The following is a 25,494-nucleotide window of genomic DNA, read 5'->3' as shown; positions in this document are numbered from 1 at the left end:
CTGTTTGCAGCGTTTCAACACATGAATAATCCAACATGTAGCATAGCAGCTTAATATCAGCTGAGACGCCTCAAATGAAATAAGACTGCAGAGGCAACTCTGAGTCACTTGTCACTTCAGGTTATGATGTGCATTAGAGGATATCCCCAAACAAATGTATATTTCACTGAATTAGCACAAGCTAATTGCCTCACAGTAAACCTTTGAAGCCCAGGAGGCTGAGAGGCCTCGGGGTAGTGTGTGCCTGCCTCGCCAGCATCCTCTCTACACTCAGCGTGACATTTTAAAAGTTCACCCGCAACATCTTCTACCCAGAGACAGAGCTCCTGTTACTCTGCATAATCTACAAGACATTATGTCACTTGTCTTCAAAGTTGGGCCAATCAGAGGAACTGAACACGGAGGATGTGCATGCTTCACAGATACAGATCCAGGACTCACGTCTGATCCAAAGTAACCCTTTAAAGCCCTGCAACTCCATGGTGACAGTGGCTCAAAGGATGAAAATTCTGTTTCTGGTTTTGATGAAAAAGCATTTCATACTTTTACAGCATTTAACACGTCTCTTTATTGGCATCCCTTTTGTTCGGTAATCTCCAGATAACCTAGGAGGCAGCACAAGCCTTCAGCGAGGAGCAGATGTCATCAGGTGGTAGCAAACCATCACTGAGTGTGTCGACCCTTAAACACAACACTTGTGGCTCAATCACTGCTCCCATCTGCTCCTTTGGCTTCCAGCTTTCCTCCTCATGGCCACTCTGTATCCTGCAGGAGGCTTGATCTACCCCCCCCCCCCCACGAGCTGCTTGTGTCTCGCTCCTCTAGTCGAGGGATGGCTTGGCTGGGAAACATCCATGACTGCCATCCTCTCGTTCTCCTGAACCGGGGACCAGGACTTTGAGGCCTCACTTTGAATAAATGTTTCACTGCTGTAGACTGAAGCAACCGAGCAGAATGATCTGAAACATTTATGCCTAAATCTTTAACCTTTAAATCTTAAAAAAAAAAGGCCCAGGTTTCAAAACATGTACACAAATACTGTAGAGAAAGACACCGATATGATGAGGTAAAAAAAGGAACACTTTGAACATCAGCTCTGATAAATGAAACACATTAACGGATGCATTACTGGTGACGACAGTGGCTCGGTTGCCATGGAAACCAGTGGCTCGAAGCTCTCTGCAGTCTTCCTGGGAAAGTCTTCCAACAGGTAAATAAGAACTGTAATGACTTGTTCCAACTAAATCCTGTGGTGGATAGAAAATGACTCAGCAGTTTTCAGATGTCATGCGTTGACTGTGCTGAATGATGTTCGACTTTTCTGTTTTATCTCCGTGTTTATTGAAAAGCTTTGTCCGAGTGTCCACTCAGCCTGGCAGTTCTCTGACACATGATAAAGAATCTCCAGAGTAATCAGAAGCTGCAGCGCAGCTCAGAGCCGAACGACACGATCAAATATACATATCACATGAATAATTAAGAGCCAGAGCGCGTCTCCCCCTGACTAATGAAACACAGCAGGGTGCAAACCCTCCTGTTTACAGCCAGGCTGCTCCTGTGATTAAGGATTCATTAGGTTTAATTAATCAAGAGGACTTTGGGGAAGAACTTCTCTGTTTAGTTCCCCTGTAGGAGCGAACACAGCAGCATGGGGAGCCAGAGCTGGGCTGTGAACGGATCGACACGCTGAGCGTCAACGCCCACAATGACTTCTAGAGTCTGTGAGAGACTTTTTTAGTTCTGCTTCTATTTTTATCTCTGAAGTGTCGATGACTAACTGATCCATTGTTTTGTGTCACTTGTGCCTTTGTATTTGTATTTTATTTCTTCATGTATTTTTCTCTGTTACCTGCTCAGGGACAACAGATGGAAACGAGCACTTCTACTATAATCTGGCATCTTCTATAGATGGTCTTAATAATCACTGTCCTGAACAAATAAATAAATAAATGACAGCAGTCTGACCTCAGAGAGCCTGGTTCAACTGTACGCACTGAACCAGAGTGAAGGAATAAAAAGACAACTTCTAATTCACAAAACATATGCACGGAGAAGATATCCAATATCTGGATGTAAAATATCTGTAAACTTTGGTCCAGCAATATCATAACCAAGGTTGACTCAGTCACTGAGGTGTTCACAGGACTTCTTTCTTTAGTCTTCCTTTTTAGGCTCCAAGAAGTTTTGATCAAAACGCTGAGGTCAGGCATCAAATGAAAGCAGCTGGGTCAGCGTGAGAGCTCAGCTCTGTGCAGACAGCTTCTCTTCACCTTCACACTGAACAGGACGGCTTTGTGTTTGAATATCATTAAAGCTTCATGCTTTGTGAATTACACTTTGAGACTGCTCTGCTTTTAGTGACTCAACTTGTCTGTGACCTCTGACCCCTCCATTATCAACAAGCAAACAGTAATGGGAAAAAGCGGATTGTGTTTATACCACTATTGCTGTGTCGGAGTTGATGAAATCACTTTGAGGACGACCAGGATCGCTCCTGGTCTGATGACCTGTGAGCTCGGTCCCGGTCTGATGACCTGTGAGCTCGCTCCCGGTCTGATGACCTGTGAGCTCGGTCCCGGTCTGATGACCTGTGAGCTCGGTCCCGGTCTGATGACCTGTGAGCTCGGTCCCGGTCTGATGACCTGTGAGCTCGCTCCCGGTCTGATGACCTGTGAGCTCGCTCCCGGTCTGATGACCTGTGAGCTCGCTCCTGGTCTGATGACCTGTGAGCTCGGTCCGGTCTGATGACCTGTGAGCTCGGTCCCGGTCTGATGACCTGTGAGCTCGGTCCCGGTCTGATGACCTGTGAGCTCGCTCCCGGTCTGATGACCTGTGAGCTCGGTCCTGGTCTGATGACCTGTGACCGCACCATGAGCCCGACCCTCCAGATGATGGCAGGCTGACGCACTTCCCTCGCTTGTATTGCGTAAAGTACTTGCATGAATGACTGCAGAAAGAAGTACAGCTTTTTGAAAACAAGGCTTCTTAAACTTCAGAATATCAACGGAAATTTCTGTTTTTGTTGTGTGAAGTTTGGACTGACAGCAAACAGACTGATTCAACGTGAACTAGCACAGCTTCAAAGACTTCCTGCAGCAGCTGTCAGAGTACGGGAAAGTTGGGATGCTGTGAAATCAGCGAAGATTGACTTTGAAAAGTCGTTTGGCTCTCATGCACTGTGTAATTAAAAACCAACAGTTAGCTTCACACTCGGAAAACAGTGTTTTATAACCCTATAAGCAAATCAATAAAACTTTTCTCATTAAAAAAAAGAAAAGAAAAAGAAACTTCTTGTTTTTTCCGGAGGGGATGTTTGATTAGTGGATATAAACTCTGACATTTCCACATCCTGATGTTCGATGTGAAGTTTAAGAGCCGATGCTAACTGAAATCAAACTTTACCCTCTACGACTACGAGCGATTAATCCCGACCGTCAATGTTTTATATTTCACACATGACAGAGAACAGCACCTTTTTGACTCCACAGTCTTGTGTGCGTCTCAGCGTTGAGTGAGCGTAGCCGTCTTACTTTGGGTGAATCGGGGCGGGTTGTCGTTGACGTCGGTGAGGCTGATGTTGACCACAGTGGATCCGGTGAGCCCCCCTCTCTGCCCGGCCATGTCTTTGGCCTCGATCACCACTTGGTAGTGCTCCCTCTGCTCACGGTCCATGTCTCCCGGACCCAGGGCGGTCCGGATCACCCCTGGACAGAAACAACACAAAATCCTTGACTTGATTTTATCTCCGAACATCAACCGCTCCTCTTTGACCAACATCGGACTAAAAGTGACACATTCAAAGGTTGTGTGTCTTTCTGATAACATGTGTCTCTAGTCTGTCTACAAACCCCCAATGATGAGAAAAGTCCATCCTCTCTGTCTTCTGCCTGCTCCACTTTTCAGAAAATGGGTGCTCAAACAGACTGTTTGGGGATTTTCCCTTCATGACATCACAAAGGGTGTTGTTCACTTGTAGCATAACATTAGCGTTTCACTTCTGAGGATAATCACTTCAAACATCATGAAAGTGGTATTCATTTCTGAAGATTATCTTTCCAAACAGGAAACCATCATAAACGTGTTTTTGGCACGTTCACAGATTATTTTCTGCAAGCGTTCAAAATCTGATTCCCGACGGCTTTTTTTCAAACGACGCCATGGCGATGCTAACTGCAAAAATATGTAATTTAGTTTCCTCTCCAAAGCATCAGAATATAACAGTGAACATTATGGGCATGCAGAGCAACACAGATTTACAGAGGAGGCTCGTTATAAAGCTCATCAAAGAATCTTCCAGAAGAAGTTTATTTGACTAGTCGGTGCTCAGACACAAACGATGTGCTAAAGGTTTGTCCCTGTGTTTTTAGTGTCTTCAGTTTAGGAGATTGTTTTGTATCTAATGTTATCCTGTAAAGTGATAACTTTAGTCAATGACACAGTGAATGATCTGAACGTACCTGTGTTTGGGTCCACAGAGAAGTACGGGTGTCCCTGGCTGATGCTGTACACCAGTTTAGCGCTGCTTCCATACATGCTGTCATCAGCGTCTGTGGCTGTCACCTGGATGACCGACGTACCTGAAAGATGCATCAAAACATTTACATCCAGTTCATCCCCTTCAGGCTTTCATGACTTCTTAAAGAAGAGGCACAGTGCAAGCCATCCTTACCGATGTCCGACCTCTCGGGCACGCTGCCCGTGTAAACCTCTTTGTCGAACTGAGGCTCGTTGTCGTTGATGTCGTGGAGTTTCACGGTGAACTCGGTCTCGGGCTCCAGCTTGATTCCCGTCTGTTTGTTAACCACTGTGGCCTTCAGGATGTAAAAAGACTTCTCCTCTCGGTCCAGACGGCGAGTGGCGTGCAGGTCACCGTTATTCTCGTCGATGACAAAGACAGTGCCAGCCCCCTCTCCAGACAGAACGTACTTCACCAAACCGTTACCGTGGTCCTGGTCCGACTGGAGCTGCAGGTGAACACATCAATGAGAACGTTTGATTAACTTCCTCTCATCGTAAAATAAAACTGACATGTGACATGCAAAGAATTAAGTCCTCATCTTCAGGGAAAACAAATAGTGTCTTTCTGTTCCTACTTCCTGTTCCATTATTATATTCTTGATCTTTGAGGGAACATAAATCCAATCCGACTCTACCACTGAGCCACAGCCTAAATAAACTCTATATAAATAGCATTCAGAGTGGTAGGATGGAGGAGACGCTAAATGTTTGAGAGAGATAATCATTAAATATATTTTCACATATCATACACTAATAATCTCTTCCACACGTGAGATTCCAGAAATCTTTGAGGTGATCAGAATTTTTCACCCAATCTCCTGCCAGCCCCGTCGATATACGTCTGCAGGAAGTCAGGAAGAGCCCATGTGAGAACTCAGCAGGTAAGGTTTAGATCGAGTGACGATGACTCTGAAACTGACAACAACCAGTCTCCAACGATGCCACCTTTGTTTCCTGTCTTTGTTTCTTCCCACTAAAGGCCAACTCAAGAAGATGTCCTGAGATGTTCAGGATGGCATGTGTGGAAGCATCTGAACTCTATGAGTATCATCAAATATTCATATCGCTTGAATCTGCACCCTGAGGTGAACAGTCGATCATGTTAAAAAACCCAAAGCAAACCTACACATCCCCTTCACAGCTTTTAGCTAGCAAAGCATGGAGTTATGTAGCTTTGATTGTTTTCAGCTTCACTTCAGCCTGTTTAAATTTAAACTCTCTGATGTTGTTTCTCACATGTATTTGTTGGCGAGGAGGCTGTGATGGTACACGGAGGGAGGGCTAAAAGGGCGGACAGATGAGTGGATCACAGTGACAGGTTTATATAAGACGGCGGCAAAGACAGGAAGACAAAACAAAGAGAGAGCTGAAGGCTGAAGCATCTTCTGAAGGAAGAGCAAGGAGCTGAAAGTAGAGTTTGTGTTGTGCCTGAAGGAGTCCACATCTGAGTTCTGCTGCTCGTCCTCTCTCGCTCCTGCACAGATGACCTGCACGCTCTCTCTCTCTCCTGACCCTGTCTGTGTCTCTCCACTTCCTGTGGATCATTGTTCACCTCTCATGCCTTCATTCTTGCTTCACTCCTCCAGCTCCAGGCCAGGTGTTAGGGTGAAGCCTTTGATTGTGTGTGTGTGTGTGTGTGTGTGTGTGTTCCCACCTGTGGAAGGTGGCTCAGGCTAGATTTATGTGAGGTTTAATATATTTCTTTCATAAGCCTGATTCTACCTGTTTCATGATGGATATGCTGTGTGATGAAATCTGCTCTTGTTTCCCACAGGCAGATATGAACCTAAAAACTATTTTTGAATGTCATTTGGATGAAAGTCCACGCAGGTATGTGATTAGATTAACACGGTGTGCAGGATGTCACTTACAGCTTTCTGCATGTGACAGATTGTTGAGAGATGGACGTCGTGCGATCACTGAGCTTCTGTAGCTTCCTGTTGTGACCGTTTATTTGTCTTACTGCTGTAGTGAAAGCAGCAATCAGCCTCTTAACACCTGCTATGACACATCCTGTTATCGACATGCATGGGAGATGCATGATAATCTATTCTACAGAACAAACAACACTGTATGAAGTCGGCAGCGAGCTGGGAGCAGTCAGGCAGTCAGAGTGCACCAACTGAAGCAGAGTAAATCAATCCGAGGATCGTCATGGATGTCATGTCTTAGGTTTTAGCCTTTTCCTGGATCTGGATCGTTGATGACTCTTGCTGATGCAACAGGAGCGTTTCTGTTGGAATATTATATCTGGGTCCATGACGTCAGCAGGAGGACCACAGAGTGCCTTCTACATGGACGGGGTCTGATTCACTTTCCTGCTGCTTCCAGCAGCGAGGCTGTTCGATGAGCCCTTAGCTGGGATCAATTTTAGGATTTCTCTGATGGACACCAGCTAACTGTTTACTGTTTCAGTTGTAGAGGGGGAGGATTAAAAAATGAAGCCAATAAACTGGCACAGGAACGACTCTTAAAACCAAGAAGTGAGTTAGCGTTTTAGCTCCATGGGTCCTAAACTCTAAAAGTCAAAGTAAATTTTGAATGTGTTTGTGTTTAGACGCCTGAAATAAGGTCTGTGGTTAACACAAGCTGAAGAGATGGTGATGTTGTGTTAGAAGAGATAAACCACATTAGTTAAGACCCCCCACGTTAGCGCAGACACACTTAGATCGCCATAATTATGAGAGTGTTTGTGCAACAAAATTATATATGACATTTTTCAGATTGCTCAAACAGTCACATAATTATGGCATCCAAAGTGCGTCTGATCGGTGTAAAAGCATTTTTAATATGGCATCGCAATTGTTGTTAACCCTACGTCACTGAGACGTCATGTTTTATGCCATGTCTATGGTCTCTGCTGAGAGGCAGATTCCTTATATCCAGCAAGGCGTACAAAACTCCAGCCAAAGAGGTTGAAAGGATGTTAAAATATCTACATGATGACGACATGATGAAATATCGAGGATGTCAGATTAAATGCCAGTGAGCGTGATCAATCTGCACCATCAAGAAGATAAAACATCTCCAACAGTGTGAACCTGCAGCTATCAATCTTTAGACACTCTCCATGAACACACCAATCAGTCAAATTGATCAATAAGAGAAAAAGGACAAACACCCTCTTTCCTTTATTCAGTGACTTTACATGAGGCAGTGCAGAGTATGGGTCTTTGTTAAAGTGAGCAGCACAGCACATCCTCTTATCATAACCAATAAGTCAGAGAGTGGGCCAGCTCCTGAGCTGCCTCTTCTTTAAAGCCTATACGTTCCTGCTCATACCAATGAGAAACAAGAGTGCTGACTCTCAGCCTCTTCTTTTCCTCTCCCTTCAAATACATCCAAATCTGCAAACTTGGCCTGTCGGAGTTTTGCTGGGTTGTCAATGAGAGGATTTTCCTTTCAACTTAATATCTCTGTTCCCACAGAAGTCCTGTTCCTCTGAACAGAGAAAAAAAAGACAGCTAAATCCAAGGTCTGCTGAAGCTATTGATGTCATTACAATGCAGAAGCCCCTTTGAAATGTAGCTAAATTCAGGTGTGCTCAGGAGAACTGCCAGTTCTACATACCGAATGTTTGATCTGACAAAACACGCCGACGCTTTGGGAATATAGAAATAATAGTTGTTCAAACAGAGTGTTTCTCTGCTCCCACTAAAAATGTTGATATATGGACAGAGGGCCATAAGAACCAACTCATCCATATATTAGCAATAGCACTTTTCCTGTTCCGGGTCACAGGGAGCTGGAGCCAATCATAGCTGTCATTGGACAGGAGGCGGGGTCTAAACGCATCACTGGTGGCCAGCCAATCACAGGACTGATATACTCAATTTCCACCATGCGGTTCAGTTTGCTTTTGAACCCATTTATTGGTGTTTCCATCGTCAAAAGTTACGAATGGAACCAAACTAGGGGTTCTGTAGCGTCTTTATTGGTACTGATCCAACCCTACAGAGTCCCTTGTTCTTAAGTGTCTAAAGGTTTTTATTGTCTACAAAGAAAGACTACAGCTGTGTTCACATATGGGCTCCTGAAAATGTAAGGTTAGCTGCCCATGAAATGTCCCTGAGTTGCTTGTTTACAAATCAACTTGGACACAGCAGCAGACTATCCCTGTTGGACAGGAAGGTGGGGGCAGAGGAGTCAGGACCTCATGTTAAAAAAAAAAAAAAAAAAAAAAAAAACTACAGGGAAAAGCCTTAGTCCTTCATCACAATGATCATTTTTACCTGAGCAGATTAGCGGAGAAGACCATCTCAGCCAACAGTAAACTTAATAAAGCAGTTTCAGTATGTGCATTCATGCAGTCGGATGAAGACGTCACTCATCCATCCCGCACACTAGTGGTGAATTTTCCTTGATATTTCCTGAAACGTTCCTACCTTGGCTCACTGCACTTGGAACAGTATCTGTCGGGGGCTGGCTGGAAAACATTTACAAATCGGAAAATAAAATGCATCAACGTAAAGTTGGCTTATTTTCTCAGTGACTTCTAAACAATCAGACTTATTTTGGAGGCGCTGGAGTTGACTTTGTGTGTTTCTTCTGAACAAACACAGTGTTTGTGAAACACAAACACACCGTCTGAAGCAAAGGTGGGAAAGATAACTCTGTTTTCTGTGAGGGGAGTGAAGTCTGGTCAGACAGTCAGATGTTTGTTTTTCTTCTGCATTCTGGCACTGAGACTGCTCCACAACATCAACAACAGCACATGCTGTGTCGTCCCTGAATCACATTACGGTCCTGCTCCGTGTCTTCAGACACCACTGATGTCACTGATGTTACGTGCCGTAATTCAGCGCCTGGATTTTTCCAGCTCTTCCCCTACTGTAAAATCTTCCCATTATTTGTGAGGGATTACTTTTGTAAATCCAGATGTTCTAATGGTGAACAGCTTGTTGAACAGATGTGCTGGTAATGCAGCAAAGAGCAGGAAAAAAGTCACTCAAAATCAGAACATTACTATTTACTACTCCATCTGATATGGAAGAAATGGTCTCTCTCTACAAAATGCTAAAAAATCTACAGAAATCACAATCTTACCAGCCACTGTTACCTGATAATGACTGAGGCATGACAGTGTAGGCAGGCCCACTTCATGAGTTCACAGTTTAATAAAATGGACAGCGCCGCTCGGTGTTGTTTCTTTGAACTGAATTGAAGCCAAAATATCTGTCGGACTGGCGTGAAGATATCGTGCTGGACGCGTTATTGAGCTATAGCTGGTCCAACCTCACAAGTGAAGCCACACCCTCTCTACAAACCGCTGTTAGTGGAAAGTTCTGCCCTCTAAGTCTGCCTTCTCACCTTCCCAATGGAGACACCCGAGCCCTTCCAGAGGGGGGGGGCGTGGTCAGACACAGCTCATTTACATATTTAAAGCGACAGACACAGAAACGGCCTGTTCTGAGCAGGTGTGTACACACTTACAGTTATGTAAAGTTTATGTCTGTATTAATAGTTGTTGCACTTCCTCCTCTTGTTTAAATATAACAGAGTTGCATTTGCCAACAGAGCAGTCAATTATGTTGTACATGTGGGATTTTTATTTATGACTTGCTCTCTGGTAAACCCAGGATGTAAACAGGGCTGCTCTCTGGTAAACCCAGGACATAAACAGGGCTGCTCTCTGGTAAACCCAGGACATAAACAGGGCTGCTCTCTGGTAAACCCAGGACATAAACAGGGCTGCTCTCTGGTAAACCCAGGACATAAACAGGGCTGCTCTCTGGTAAACCCAGGACATAAACAGGGCTGCTCTCTGGTAAACCCAGGACATAAACAGGGCTGCTCTCTGATAAACCCAGGACATAAACAGGGCTGCTCTCTGGTAAACCCAGGACATAAACAGGGCTGCTCTCTGGTAAACCCAGGACATAAACAGGGCTGCTCTCTGGTAAACCCAGGACATAAACAGGGCTGCTCTCTGATAAACCCAGGACATAAACAGGGCTGCTCTCTGGTAAACCCAGGATGTAAACAGGGCTGCTCTTTGTTAAACCCAGGACATAAACAGGGCTGCTCTTTGTTAAACCCAGGATGTAAACAGGGCTGCTCTTTGTTAAACCCAGGACATAAACAGGGCTGCTCTCTGATAAACCCAGGACATAAACAGGGCTGCTCTCTGATAAACCCAGGACATAAACAGGGCTGCTCTCTGGTAAACCCAGGACATAAACAGGGCTGCTCTCTGATAAACCCAGGACATAAACAGGGCTGCTCTCTGGTAAACCCAGGACATAAACAGGGCTGCTCTCTGGTAAACCCAGGATGTAAACAGGGCTGCTCTCTGATAAACCCAGGACATAAACAGGGCTGCTCTCTGATAAACCCAGGACATAAACAGGGCTGCTCTCTGGTAAACCCAGGACATAAACAGGGCTGCTCTCTGATAAACCCAGGATGTAAACAGGACTGCTCTCTGATAAACCCAGGATGTAAACAGGGCTGTTCTCTGATAAACCCAGGATGTAAACAGGGCTGCTCTCTGATAAACCCAGGATGTAAACAGGGCTGCTCTCTGATAAACCCAGGATGTAAACAGGGCTGTTCTCTGATAAACCCAGGATGTAAACAGGGCTGCTCTCTGATAAACCCAGGATGTAAACAGGGCTGCTCTCTGGTAAACCCAGGATGTAGGCGTAACAATAGCTGAATGTTGGAGGGTTGAGACTATAAAACGATTTTTGGGCTATTTTTGTCATGACTTGTTCGTGCTCATGGGGGAGTTTACAGAAAATGGGGCCAGCAGACACTCCATACCCCAGTTTTTACTGGAGTCCTCATCCAGACCACTCCAGGAATATATTAACATGGGTAAGACAGAACTGGGATAGTCCAAAAACCTTATCCCAGAGTGCACAATAACCTTAATGTGTCCTTTTTCAAACTATGTCCTCCCCCTGAAGACTTTCAGTTTTAGTATTATGCTAATATGAAGAAGCTCTTCTTTAATGTATGAGGCATGTCAGACTTAGAGCAAACACTATTCAAATATCTTTCTACAAAATGGACAGTTTGAATCAACAATGACACTAATCATTCGAGTCAAGAGATCCATCTCCTGGTTCAGACAGTGACACAGCTACCTGGAGCAGCGACTGTTCTCGGATAATTAAAGGACCCTCAAAAGGTCAGCAGAGAATAATGAAAACCATAAATCAACCACAAAACACTTAACTATTAATAAGTGACGATTCAGTCGGACTGTTTCATCTATCATCGAATGACTAAAACATTTATTGGTTTCTTCATCTTTTCTCTGTCAAATCGTCGGCTGCTTCAGGCGAACGTGTGCCAGCTGTTTGAGTTGTCTCTAGAAGAAAACTCAGCTTATGTCTTGACTTCTTCACTTTTCTGTCTCCTTCACTCGTCTGTGTACTTTGTGGCCGCCCCGCATGTCTCTGCTCCATCCAGCTAACTTCTTCTTCTCATCTCCTTCCTGCAGTTCTATTGTTCCTCCTGTCCTTTTCCTCCGTCTCATCTTTTCCTTTACACCTTTTCTGTTCACATTCTTCACATTGCACACCCTACATCTCCTCCTTGTCCTCATCCTACCCTCACTCTTCCCCTGCCTATCCTCCCTCTTTTTGATCCTCTCTGCCTTTTCCTCTCCAGCAGTGTTCAGTCTGATTTGATCTGTCAGTCTGAAGGGCTGCTACACCTCCGTGCTTCCTCCTAACACGAGCTGACGAAGCCTGCGGATGCTTTACCGCAGCAGAGTGTTTCCGAGTCCGTATGTGTCCCACATATCTGATTCTGCTCCCCGACCACCGCCTCCCACTGTTTTTCATCAGAACATTAATGCCAGCACTGGAACCAGAATCACATTCTCACTTTTACAGACCCCCCCCTGCAGGATCTGAGAGTGGTGTTGAGTCCAGCGTGACGTTCACCAGGACTTTAGTATGTTTTGTTATATCAAGAAGAGATTGATTAATAGCGTGCTATCTGGTGTGCTTGTTCACACATCAGACGGATGGGGCAGGAGTGTCTCTGAGACCTGACATGACGTCAAAAGAATATTTGGCCTTTATATCATTTCTTCATGTAGTTCTACACAATCACAATATCAACAAAAGAGCAGGATATGATACTGGCAAACAGAAAACACAAAGACGTTTTTGAATCACTCTTGTGCAGTCTCTGGTTGTGTGCTGTTGGCAGGATATAAACTTCACCATCCTGTTCGCTCATTTGATAAGCTGCACTCTCATGTCGGCTCACCAGGACTTGGAAAAATGTCCACTGAAAGTCAGAGTGAAACAAATGAAGACGTTTGTGTTCACATATGAAGCTCATCCCGAAAGTGTGAAAACAGATATGTGGCATCATCCCAAGAACGTCTTAAATGAGCTAAAAGGTTTGTAAGTTAATAAATCATGACTATAAAAGTACTACAAATGTGTCACAAATACATTTAAAAATAAACACATTTAAACCTATTAACCAAGAACCATTCAAATAAAGACACTTAAATAAAAATATAAATAATTTTAAAGGAGCAGTATGTAAATCTGACCCCTAGTGTTTAAAACGTGTACTGCAGCTGTCTCCCCTCCTCCTCTCACACAGCTCTGCATGTGGTGGACACTGTAGCTTCAGTGTTTAGCCAGCTCTGCATGTGGTGGACACTGTAGCTTCAGTGTTTAGCCAGCTCTGCATGTGGTGCACACTGTAGCTTCAGTGTTTAGCCAGCTCTGCATGTGGTGGACACTTTAGCTTCAATGTATAGCCAGCTCTGCATGTGGTGGACACTGTAGCTTCAGTGTTTAGCCAGCTCTGCATGTGGTGGACACTGTAGCTTCAGTGTTTAGCCAGCTCTGCATGTGGTGGACACTGTAGCTTCAGTGTTTAGCCAGCTCTGCATGTGGTGGACACTGTAGCTTCAGTGTTTAGCCAGCTCTGCATGTGGTGGACAGTGTAGCTTCAGTGTTTAGCCAGCTCTGCATGTGGTGGACACTGTAGCTTCAGTGTTTAGCCAGCTCTGCATGTGGTGGACACTGTAGCTTCAGTGTTTAGCCAGCTCTGCATGGGTCTGTAAAGCTTTCTGCGTTCTAACCTCTCTCCATGTTTCAAAAGCATCTCCAACATTGATCCTAGTTTGAGCAGCTTTCTGCTGCTGGAGCTTATTAGAAACATGCAGAGGCTTTTTAGCTCGGGTACAATCACTTCTATCTGAAGCACTTCCACTGCCCGCTTCCATCGCTGCAACACCTGTTCACCTGATAACTGCTCTCATATCTGACAAACCCAGGGGGCGTCCAAAACGCTGTGTGTGTGTGTATCTTCAAATTCAGTTTTTTAAATATATACAATCAGAGTGCAAAGCCATGCTCAGGTAACTGATTTATTTATCATACCAAACAAAAACAGCAAAAAGTGTTCTGTGTTCACGTCGAGGATGAAGCTCTCCAAACGTCTGCAGTGTTTAGAAACGTGTTGTGATGCTGCTGTGAACAGATTGTTTTTAATCAATACGTGTTTGTGTGTATGTTTCAATTCTGATGCAAAAAAAATGTCGGACTATTGGAATTATTTTATTCATGACAGCGTTTCTCACCGTCATCAATAATCATGCTTCATTAACTTAGACAAACGTTCACTGTCGCATTCTAAGGAGATTTTAAAAAATCAAAGCCTTTCTTTTTGATTGTTTTTCTCTTCCAAATGTTTTTTCCCCCAGATGTGGAGTCGGACTGAAATCCGAAGAAATCAGCCTGCAGTTTCTTTGTTGTTCTGACATGTGAGAGGACGATGTCAAGCGGCGTGCGTCTGCAGGTGAACAGCTGCAGCTCCTTCACTCAAATGAACAAACTGCATCAGGATACATCTCAATCCTTTCATTCCAAAAGTCGATGAACTCCATGGTGTGAGAGCTAAAACATTAGTCATGTTTTCCTAATCCGAGTGTTGTTCCAGTAATCTTTCAAGGAACACCCCGGTGTCCCTGCAGCCAATAAGAAGCACCCAGCCCCCCTGCAGTGAAGTCAGCAGGGAGGGAGCATGTGCTGGTCCGACGTGTTTCTCTGTGTTTTCCTCCATGCTGAAGATGAGCTGTTACAGAGCAGACCCCCAAACAGAGCAGCACAAAACCTCCCGGCACCTGGCTGCTGATCAAACAGCAGCTCGGATCTCATCACGCCGCTCGGTGTGAGAACTTCCCTAATAGGCCGAGTAACAAGCAGCCGATGTTACACACAGCAGCTGGAAACAGGGAGACTCCCTTTGTGAGACACTGTTGCGTCTGTGAACAAGCTAACACACCTGCAATAGTACATTTACAACTTTAACAAACTGCTTCAGCAGCTCTGCCTAACTCCCAGCACAGTTAGCTCACGTTCATTTACATTATTGATCAGTATAGTTTCACAGCAGCCACTTCCATTTATTCACATCAGCCATTTCCCCCGTGTGTCACGCTCACGACTCGAGCTCTTACAGGGTCATGGATGACATGTTTCTGAATGACTCCTTTGAATTTTAACATTAAGAGTCCAACCATTCACAGTCCGGAATCTAAAAAGTCAAATCTCTGCGAATTACAACTTTAGAGAACACAAACATGTCGGACGAAGAATCTGAGACAGTTTTTGGACTTAAAGTAGAAGTTAAAGCATGAAGTTCTGCTGCAGGGGCCTTTACTGCAGCAGGTTAGTGATTGTGACATTTATATTGCAGCGCCACAGCTCTTACCTTGCCGATGTACTGATAATCACTGCCTGTGTACTCCTCCTGCAGGAAAAACTGGTTCCACATCCAGCCTCGTCTCGCTCTTCGGAGCAGCTTCTCTCCTCTGACGGCTGCCTCGGTCGCCTCTCCTCGTCCTGAATCTATCCTCCGTCCGTTCAGAGACAAAGCCTCCACGCACAGGCCCACACAGAGCCACACCACAGCCTGTAAAGTAGTCCTCATGTTTCTGTCTTACAGCTCACAAACGTGATCTCCCAGCCTGTTCACCTTAAGTTTGGTGTCATAGTCCTTCAGGGTTTGATTGATGGGTGAAAGAATCTGAGAAGAGAGAGAGACACGGATTAGAACATGGCTGGATTCAAACATGTCAGGTCCAGATTTCATCAGCCGGAGCTCTGAGGGGGAAACTCTTGGCACTTAAACTGTTTGAAGTAGGAGGAGATGTAGCCCAGTTAGGTTTTTCTTTTGATCTGATTGATTTGTGAATGTCTGCAGACAAAGTTGTGATAAACAGAAAGAATCCTGCAGAAACAAACAGCTTCTTTATTTACATTTTCATCGACAGACGCTTCTGAACCTCGTGAAGCGTTTTGAGAAGAGAGCAGATAATCAAACTGGAGCACGAGCATGAAAACACTTCACAGCTCTCTTTTCATCGGAGGAGAATTTAAAGAAGCACCAGAATAATATTAGTCTCTGGTGCAAAGCAATGGAAAACCAATTCTAGATTTAAATCAACTCCTAAACAGCATTCACTTTCCAAGTTATTGTTAAGCTAGTTAGCACATTAGCCTTATAGCTAATGGAGCTGCATGGACAACTTGTAGCCTACTGGAGCTTCAGACTGCTGTTGGGTCAAAGCTTGGATGGCATGATGGCCCACCAAAAGGAGGCCCAAACATGTTTAGAGCAGACAGGTATGTCCACACCCTCCATGTTAAGGGAGCAGCACAGAGGAGGAGTGTCTGCTATCTTTAGCAGCAGCTAACCAGAGATGTCCTAAAGTTAACCCAACATTCAAACATTAACATTCCTTTTCTTGTATTTAGAAGCTTTACGCCTCCTGGGTACAGGGACTAATCATTTTTCACCTGGCAGTTAATATCACATTAATTCAGTTTACCATCATCATCATTAAAGGCAGGGTTGGTCGTTTTTGAAAACTAGCGTGATTTTCAAAGTGGCCGTCTTCACCCCCTCCCCTCTGTGCTCCCTCTAAAGCTCCCTCATGCTTTAAGTCTGGGCTCGTGCATACATGGAGTAGAGAGGCCTGATTGGTTTATAAAAGCTTTTGAAAGCTGTCCAGGGGAATAAAAATGGTCCTAATACACCTGAGCTGTATTAGCTGCTGTCTGAGCTGAGAAAAGCAAATTCAGGAGTCAGAGTCAGTTCTGCCCCCTCGAGGAGGATAGTATAACCAAATACTGTGTGCTGCACATGAGACATCTCCAAAGTCACTGCAAACATCCTTTCTGTCCAGCATGTGCTAATCATATTTAATTGATTTAAAAAGAAGTCCAACACGTTTGAGAAGGAGTTCTTAAAAATATATTTTTTTATGCACATTGACAAAACCGAGCTGAATCGTCTGTCTTTATTTTGCTAGCTGTGGTCGTCTCTCTTATACAGAGATTTATTTCTGTGAGGCATGAAGAGGACAACACATAAATGCACTCAGCCCCTCCACTGCCGTTCAGTCATTAGCAGCACACGCAGAGATGTCAAACAAAAGAGTGGGACTATCATTTCACATTAACACAACAAAGACAGACCCATGAAAGAGCTACAGGGACGGCAGATACACCGAGTGAAAGCAGGGTCGACAAACAGTCCAGATAAGAGGCTGGAAGGAGGCTTTTATCAAGGTGAGTGGTTGTACTGAGAGGAGTTAAATATCCCCACATTAATATGCTTCACTGTGATGATGAAGATACATTAAACGCCTCATCTCTCTCAGCTGTCTTCACCTCCAGTTTGACTTTGAAGTTGTCTAAAACGAACATTTCTCCGTCAGTGAAACTGTTTCTGTGCAGCCAGGAGTTTGTTTGGAACGTGTTTAATTCCCACAGACGGCCTCAAGTGGACACCCAGGGAACTGCAGTCCACGCGTCCCCATGTATGGAGGCTGTAGTCCTCAACACGGGAGAGATCCCCACTCTCTCCCTCCCTGATTTCTGTCTCTTTTCTATCCCTCCAATCAAGGCACAAAAAAGCGCAAAAATAAATCTTAAAAAACAAACAATTGTACCTCATGTGAAAACATGTTTCTTATAATTGTCTGTGACTCTGCTGATCTGATTTTACATGATACGTAGGAATGTTTTTTGCAAACACAACAGGAAGTGACCTAATGAGCCCAAACGTTTAAAGTTGCATCACAACATATTCCTGCTGTGATTTAAACATGGCTGTCTTCACTGGAGTCAGCGTGGACTCAGTCCAGGTTCGAGGCTTCCGGTTTGAAATGTTCAATCTTGAACTTTTCTGACTTAATCCTTTTTCAGTTCAACCAGGCAGAAAGAGCTAGGCCTTAATTACAGCACATATTTCTCTTTCATCTTCACTTGGTCACAAAGCATTTTAATCTCCAAATTAAAGTCTATCCTGTTCCTCCTTTACACCCCCCCCCCCGTCCTCATTCAGCTAGCTGACTCAGTGACACCAAGAGAAAAACCAGAAAGTACAGATTTACTGTTTACACAGATTTATTATCTGCACAGTGTAGCCGGAGTCGCCTTGTCGTCTGCCTTTGAATATCACCGTTCACTTGAAGCGTTCTTACCTAAAGTATGAAATGTACCGAGCTCAGCAGAGTTTTCACAGGACCACGTTCACCCGGCTTACTGTTTGGAGGGTCAGCCAGAAGCAGGTCCCATAGTGACATTCTTTGGTGGGTTTCATAGAAGGCTGCAGACATTACAGCCTGTTTCATGGCTGCCGACTGAAGACCTTCCAACATTAGGATTATGTCTCATAACCAACATTTCTTTAATAGATTCAACAAGAAAGCTGCACAAAGAGCACATGAAGCTGCAGCGTGCAACACTGCAGGCACAATAATTATCCTGACTTCAAAATAGATATTTCCCTGAAAAATGTCGATTGACCGCTGTCTTAGTGCCTCTGAAGAACACCAAAGTCCCAAAATAAAACTCCGCCTTTGTGCTCTTAAAAACTGCACTGGATCAATAAATCTATTCGCATCCACATGGAAGGATCAGGAAGGAACGCTTACACAGCAATTACTGCTCTGAAAGGAAATGTGCTTTTATCTTCCCACGCAGGGCTCCGTCAGAGTCTCACTGCTACAAGCACAAATAATGTTCGGCTTTATCTCAGCTACTTTCCATACAACTGTAGCCCCGTTTGTTCGCTCGCTAACATCCTGTGCACACCAGATCCTCGCTGCTTTGACAACAGTTGTGGACAATAAAGAGTGAGGAGGCGTCTCATCGGGGGAGCAGGCCGAGTCATCATGAAGGGACTGATTAGACAGACTAATAAGCACACCTCGCTCGTGGTGCACTGGCCCTGCAGAGCTTCATTTAAAAGATTATCCACACATCAGTTCACGTTTTCAGCACTAGGGTGCAGCCCTGATATGCAACAGTGACTTTAGAGCGTCACAGAGTGGCTGTGCTGACAGCTACAGCAGCACGACTGAGGCTGGATCAGACCACCTCATTCCTTAATATTCAGTTAGTTATTGATGTGGTCACTCTCCTCTCTCAGCCTGGGCTGCATTAATAAGCCTGTTCTTTATGAAAAGGCTTTAACAGAATCAGGTGGAGCACTCACAGGAGACTGATTGATTCTGGCTTGACGCCTTCACTCAGGTTTTTAACGAGCCGCACCGCTCCATTATCTTGTGGAGAGAGAGAGGCTTGGGCCTTCCAAGTTTTCCGGTTCAAAGAGGATTTCCCCCATCGCCTCGTTACTCTGCTGTGTGTGTGTGTGTGTGTGTGTGTGTGTGTGTGTGCGTGTGTGTGTGCGTGTCTGTGCGTGTGTGTATAAAGTCACCAAATACTCCTGAAGCACAGTCGAACTGGCCTTCGTCCAAACCCTGAAGCAAGCAGCTCCAAAGTCACAGCAGATCCAATCTCCCTTCTTATGAGCAACATTTTCAAATTCCCTTCTTTGAAGTGATCATGAGTCCTCACAAAGTGAACCACCTTTCACACACACTCCCAACAGCCAAGCTGTCCCATATTAGCGTGTCAAAGCAAAGATCCTCTGACATCCTGTCGTCCATCACAGAACAGTTCCAGGTGTTAACCCTCAGAGCTCAGCGCACACATCTGTACTCATGTACTTATAAACAACCTGACATCCATGCTCGTAGCTTTATTTTCCGTCTGTTGTGATTGCGGCTGCACAACTTTGAAATACGATGTTTTAAAGAAGAAGGTGAAGCCTTCTGACTTCCTTACGTCGAGTGTTTTCTTTTTTTCCTCTGCATGCTCACTTTCGCATGTTTGCTTATTGTGATGTCACTTCCTGCAGCGGAGTTAACAGCTTTTTAATATGGGGCTAACCTGAGTGTCTATCAATCCACAACATGTGAAATAAATCATCCAGTCCTTTGTGTGTGGTCTGCAGAAGTCTTACCACACAGAGAAAAATGCTCCGTCTCAAATTGTCTCATTTGTGACATCACAAGTTGGATTCTGGTAAAATAAGCCCCTCCCCCTGGTATCTCCCCCCATGGACTCCACCTCCAGCTACAGAGAAGTGATGGGGGGTTCATTACGTTTATAGAGAGCAGCACAGATGTTTCATTCAGAGCATAGGGGGCTGTTTGAAAAGGTGCAGAATATGTCCTCTTTAAATTTTTAAACTGAAGTACATTATTTAAGAGCTCCCCGGGTCAGTAATGGTTCCCCTGCTGACCGCACATTTTATCCACCACCTGCTTTTGGTCTGAAATGTGTGATTTACCTGAAGACACTTGGAGAAGTTGTGAACTCAAGCACACCGTGGGAAATATTCAAACGATGATGAGCTAAAGTGAAATGTGTCGGCTGGATTTGCGAGCAGCCACATCAACATTTCTGACGATAACCAGAAACATGTCGTGTTCCCCGTCGAGCTCACGGAGTGTGATAAAGACACTTTTGAATACTGTGCTGTGATTGGTCTGTTATCCCCAGCAGCTCTGAAACATGTCGACAGAGTGTCTCTGTACAAATATCAATGGGACTCCTGTGAGTTGTTTAATTCTGTCAGCAGTTGATCTTGAGCTCCATCTGCTCACAGAGCTTAACTGTACAAATGCAGCCATCACAGAGACTGAGAGTAAACAAAGCTGATACTGCACAGAATGGTCACGCAGAGGCAGCAGCAGGGAATGTTTCGACGCCATCTGAGAGTCTGTCCGGCACGTTTGAAGGAGGAAATATGAACCATGTCCGTTTGAATTCATCCTGTGTGACCTTTGACCTTTAGGTCATCATTACGAGACTTTCTGCAGCGTGACTGACCTGACACTCAGCTGTGACGTCAGGCGTGTTAAAGACGAGGATCACTGTCTCAGGGGCGGCAGGAGGGAAGTGGGTTTGGTCCTGATGCGTTCAAGTCCCCCCACAAATTATGTAAAATACAAGAATAAACAAAGATTTGATATTTACATCACAGAGCTGTGCAGGTTTACCTATATATATATATATATATATATATATATATATATATATATATATATATATATCTACTGATGAATTATTTAACAAACACAGGAGTGCAGGTTTGCATTGTAAAACAAAAATTAATAATGACGATAAAGTCATTTAACGTTTGAATATGTATCTACAGATAACTACATGGAGCTCTCTCTACACCAGTTTGTGTTCATTGTTTAAGAGGTGAGGTTGTGTGTTTGTGATGAGGTGGTACAGCTAATGTAATCAACAGCTTCTCATTGGCCATAAAGTCTCCATCTACTAACTACGAACAATAAACTGTCTTATCTTATTTATAACATTGAGAAATGCCGATATGTTTGAACGTTGCTGGATTAATCAAGCTTCCTCGCCGCGCCTCTTAAAACACCACAGGACAAGATGCATGAATAGTTTTGGGAGAAATCTCACGATACAACAAGAACTGACACTTTTTTTTCCCCACCTAAGCCGAGCATGCGACACATTTGTCCAGTCTGGTGCAGAGAGCCTTCATGGAAACGTCTGAGTGAAGGACAGACCTGTCAATCATAATCCTCCAGCTCCCTTTAAATGACACCTGTCCAAAAGGAGCGCCTAATGAGCGAACAGAAAGATTCAGAGCTCCACTGACGATTGAGTGAGGAGCAGAAGCAGAATATTCTGTGAGCTGAGCAGGCTGAACATAGTGAGAGTGTTACAGACGCAGGCGGCGTCCATGGAACAGTCTGAAGCACTTTGAATCTGCAGCTCAGGCCACACACATATCTCCTCTTTACAAACACTGATAAATGTCCGTGACCTTCAGGTGACAATCACAGCTCCTCCTCCCCCTCCTCTGTCGCCTCCATCTCCACATCCTCCTGATGCATGACTCTGTGTGTGTCCCTGTGTGTGTGTGTGTGTGTGTGTGTGTGTGTGCATGCATGTGTTGCCACCTTGCAGACATCCGCTGAGGACTCTGACAACTCCCAGAGGACCAATTAGAGGTGAAAAAAGGAGAATGTCAGCCACCGAGCAGCTTGTGTGTGTGTGTGTGTGTGTGTGTGTGTGTGTGTGTGTGTGTGTGTGTGTGTTATGTGTGCGTGTGCGCGCGTGTGTGTGCGTGACAGAAAAGTACAAACCCAGCCACCCTTTCCATCAGAATAGACCAGCCATCTGAAGGCAGCCAACAGCATCCACACCGCCTGTCCACTTTTAACTCACACACACACACACACACACACACACACACACACACACACACACACACACACACACACACACACACACACACACTTGCACTCTCTCGCATGCGCAAACACACACACACACACACACACACACACACACACACACACACACACACACACACACACACACACACACACACACACACATGCATGCACTCACACAAAGAGCCGTCAGATAGTCCGGTGCCTGGTCCTTGAGAGTGTGAAGTCTCATTATGAATAAACCATAAACGAGCTGCAGAGCTGCACCTTGACTTTCGACACTTGACGATAAGTTTTTAGAGGAACTTTTTACAGAAACTTTTTTGTGATCTGTGTGACACGACCATGAATCATTCTGTTTTATAGGGAGCACACGCTGATGTCGTTCAGGGAGCCGTCACAATCAATACGTGTGCGTCTTCCTGACCCACACAGCCAGTCAGGGAGAGTGAGAGGGAGAGACCGAGCGTCAGGCAGTAACCCAGTTTTTTTGTCTTGTTGTAAACATCAGAACTGGGTTATGATTATGAGAAACCCACAAAGCTCTAAATCCATCTCACTGGAATCAAAACATCTGTGCATTCACTCTTTTTATATGTCATGTTGTTCTAACTATTATTACTGCACCATCCAGCCACCCGCTCCGTTTCAGCCTAGATTTGTGAGCTTGACGTAGACGTGGTCCCTCAGAGTAGATCTCTGATGGGGGGGGGGGGGGTCGCTGCACGCTCACCAGACACCTTCACCTCAAGATTTCTTGCCTCGGCTTGTATTTGATTTCCCTTTGTGTCAACATTTTGCTTATTAAAAAGGCAAACGCATGGATTTCCTGTCCTGCCATGTTCAGTGTTACACTGGCTCAGTTTGCAAAGCATTCTGGTTATTTTTCAACCACTGTTAGTGTGACAGGGAAGCCTCTCTTAAAGCACGCAGTCCGATGGCGAGGTTTGTTCACCGATGAGTCTGGCGCCGCTCGAGGCGACAGCCTGGAACTGTTTCCTGCACATGGTTTAATGTTTATTTAGGGATGTTCATGTTCAGTCTACTAAACGTCACACCGTCCCTTCATCCATATGTTGCTATTTTTGCCTTGGATGCCGAACTGTGACGCAGCGACCTGACCACTAGGCGGGGCTGTAGCTCTGGTTGGAGGCCGTCTCTCTCGCTCTATTACCCAGATGTAAAGACGCACAGTGAACAGATACCTCGGACATTATAATATTAAAGAGCAAAGAGGAGCGAAGGCGGGCAGCGCTAACACTGCTAACGTTAGCCACAGTCAGCTAACTAAATTACGGGACATGTTATCTAAATACATAATTAAATGTTGTGTCTCTATAAAGAAAATAAAGAAATCCATCACCTGCTCACAACCTTCAAACTGTTCTGATAAAACTTCAGTTATGATTCAGGCTTCTATGAAAACATTGTGATTGACAACTAAACAAGAACTCTGAGAACTCTGAGCATGTAAACAACATTTGCCTTCATCTGTAAATAATGAAGTTGGATGTATATTGACTATTGACAGGTGCAGGAGGAGCTCATCCTGGACCGACCCGACGGACAAAAAAAAAAAAAGTGATTTATTAGCAAACAACAGCCCAGCACTGCCCCCTGACTTTTATTATTCCGAGTCTGACTGTCTGCTCAACTTCCACAGCATGTGCTCTTATTCATTCATGCTTTATTCATTACTCTAACTTTGTGAATTCTCCCAAATATATTCAGCGTGCTTCAGATCTGAGGGCTGTGGAGAAAGAGTCATGCGAGTCGGTGCTCCTTGCTCCGCTCGCACTTCAAACAGAACCCCAGCAGCTGCTTTCTTCGCACTGAGGCAGCACTTTCCAATCATCCTATGACCGTACACTACATTACTAAAGTAAGGCTTCTTCTGTGGCATTTACAGAACGCTCCTGTGCTGTGTCATTCACACTTTAAGTAGATACACTTCAGGAAACATGACACCCGCCTGGTTCTGCTTTGGGTCAAAACTAGCTGAATGAGCTGAGAAACATGACCGATTTGAAAGGCTACATTTTATGAAAAATCCACTTTTACAGGGTTTTTGAACATTTATTTGGGTAATTCGAAATAAATCCATCCAGTCCTTTGTTTATGGTCCGCATAAGTTCCCTCCCCTCCCCTGCTATGTCCCCCCATGGACTCCACCTCCAGACTACAGTAAAACTTTTTCTGCAGGTCTGCCATTTTTATTCTCTCTACAGAGGAGTGATGTATGCTGGGAAAACTGTGTGTGTGGGGGGGGGGGGTCATTGTATTTAAAGAGAAACACACACCTAAAGGGGAAGAAGGCTGATATGAGATATGACTGACTGGAGGCTGAAGTCTCGCCATGGTGACTGCCACCAATATGCTTCAAAAGTCCTCTTGAGAAATCAAGGCAGAGGCTCCGTCCATATTTATAGACAGCCCGAATACAGTTTGAGTGAGCGCTCTTCAGCATGAAACATTGTGATTAACCTTGGATGTTTTGGTTGAGACAGCAAAGTCAAATGTTAAAATGCTTTCAGCTGATGACATTTATCGTCGCACGTGAACCGGTGACCTCCAGCGAGACAGCCAAAGGGCAAATTACATCACATTTAAGCTCCATTAGAGTCAAAGCAGAAGGACTGACAGGGAGACGCTTCATGTTGTTTACTCATCTATTCAGAGAGGAATATGGACGATCACGTTTCTCATCTCCACATAAATACACACAGAATCCATCTTTACAATGTTGGCACGGCTTTCTTCCACAGCGGAGGATAAAACCGGACTCTTAAAGGAAACATCTTCTCGTTACGACGATCTTCCACTCAGCTATGAATACCAGTTTGAATAAGTCATGGAGGGCAGCTCAAAGCAGCACCTCTCCGGGGTTCGAGTGAACAAAGAGGGTTAATAAACAAACAGAGTCTCCTTCACACTTATTGTACCAGGCAGGATCACCACTAAGGTTAAACTGACACACGTGATTTAACTGCTGTTAAACCTGAGCCTTGTTTTCTTATTCATCATTTGTTTGACGTTGTGGCATCGTTGTGACCCGAATGCCAAATGTTCGTCTGGATGACAGAAGGAGATGACTCCGACTGTATTTCAATATTTTTAAACCTCGGACCTGTTTTATTTTTTTTTTTTCATGGGGGTCGAGATGACTCTTTAAACAGGTGGAGTAGATCTCGAGAGCCTGCAGCAGTGAAACAGGATGTGATTCTGTCCAATCAGAGTAAATCCTCTCCCAGCTCTTATTTACACTCTCAGCTGCTTCTGTGTCCAACTTTAATACAGAAACCATCCCGACAGCTGACTGAATCGTGATTATAGGGGGCGCTGGTGGGACAGTGGTTAGTGTGCACATCTCCCTCTATGGAGGCTACAGTCCTCAACGCAGGCGGCCTGGGTTC

At 44.7% G+C, this 25,494-nt stretch overlaps 1 protein-coding gene across 2 annotated transcripts in view; it reads right to left on the bottom strand.

Moving 5' to 3' along the window:
• The window catches only part of cdh6 (cadherin 6), a 68,703-nt gene that overhangs the window by 29,307 nt on the left and 13,902 nt on the right, over nt 1-25,494 (bottom strand). The window contains exons 1-5 of one of the 2 annotated variants that reach the window (XM_079348394.1): nt 17,996-18,866; nt 15,217-15,531; nt 4,670-4,964; nt 4,458-4,577; nt 3,531-3,704 (exon numbers count right to left, since the gene is read on the bottom strand). In XM_079348394.1, coding sequence (XP_079204520.1) covers nt 3,531-3,704; nt 4,458-4,577; nt 4,670-4,964; nt 15,217-15,435 — 808 coding nt within the window. In that variant the 5' untranslated portion in view covers nt 15,436-15,531; nt 17,996-18,866. Of the gene's footprint in view, nt 1-3,530; nt 3,705-4,457; nt 4,578-4,669; nt 4,965-15,216; nt 15,532-17,995; nt 18,867-25,494 lie in introns of those variants that run through there. The other variant, XM_079348393.1, reaches the window with a different exon arrangement.

The sequence above is a fragment of the Symphodus melops genome (genome assembly GCF_947650265.1).
Source record: "Symphodus melops genome assembly, chromosome: 7".
NCBI lineage: Eukaryota > Metazoa > Chordata > Actinopteri > Labriformes > Labridae > Symphodus > Symphodus melops.
This window is presented reverse-complemented; position numbering and strand designations above follow the sequence as displayed.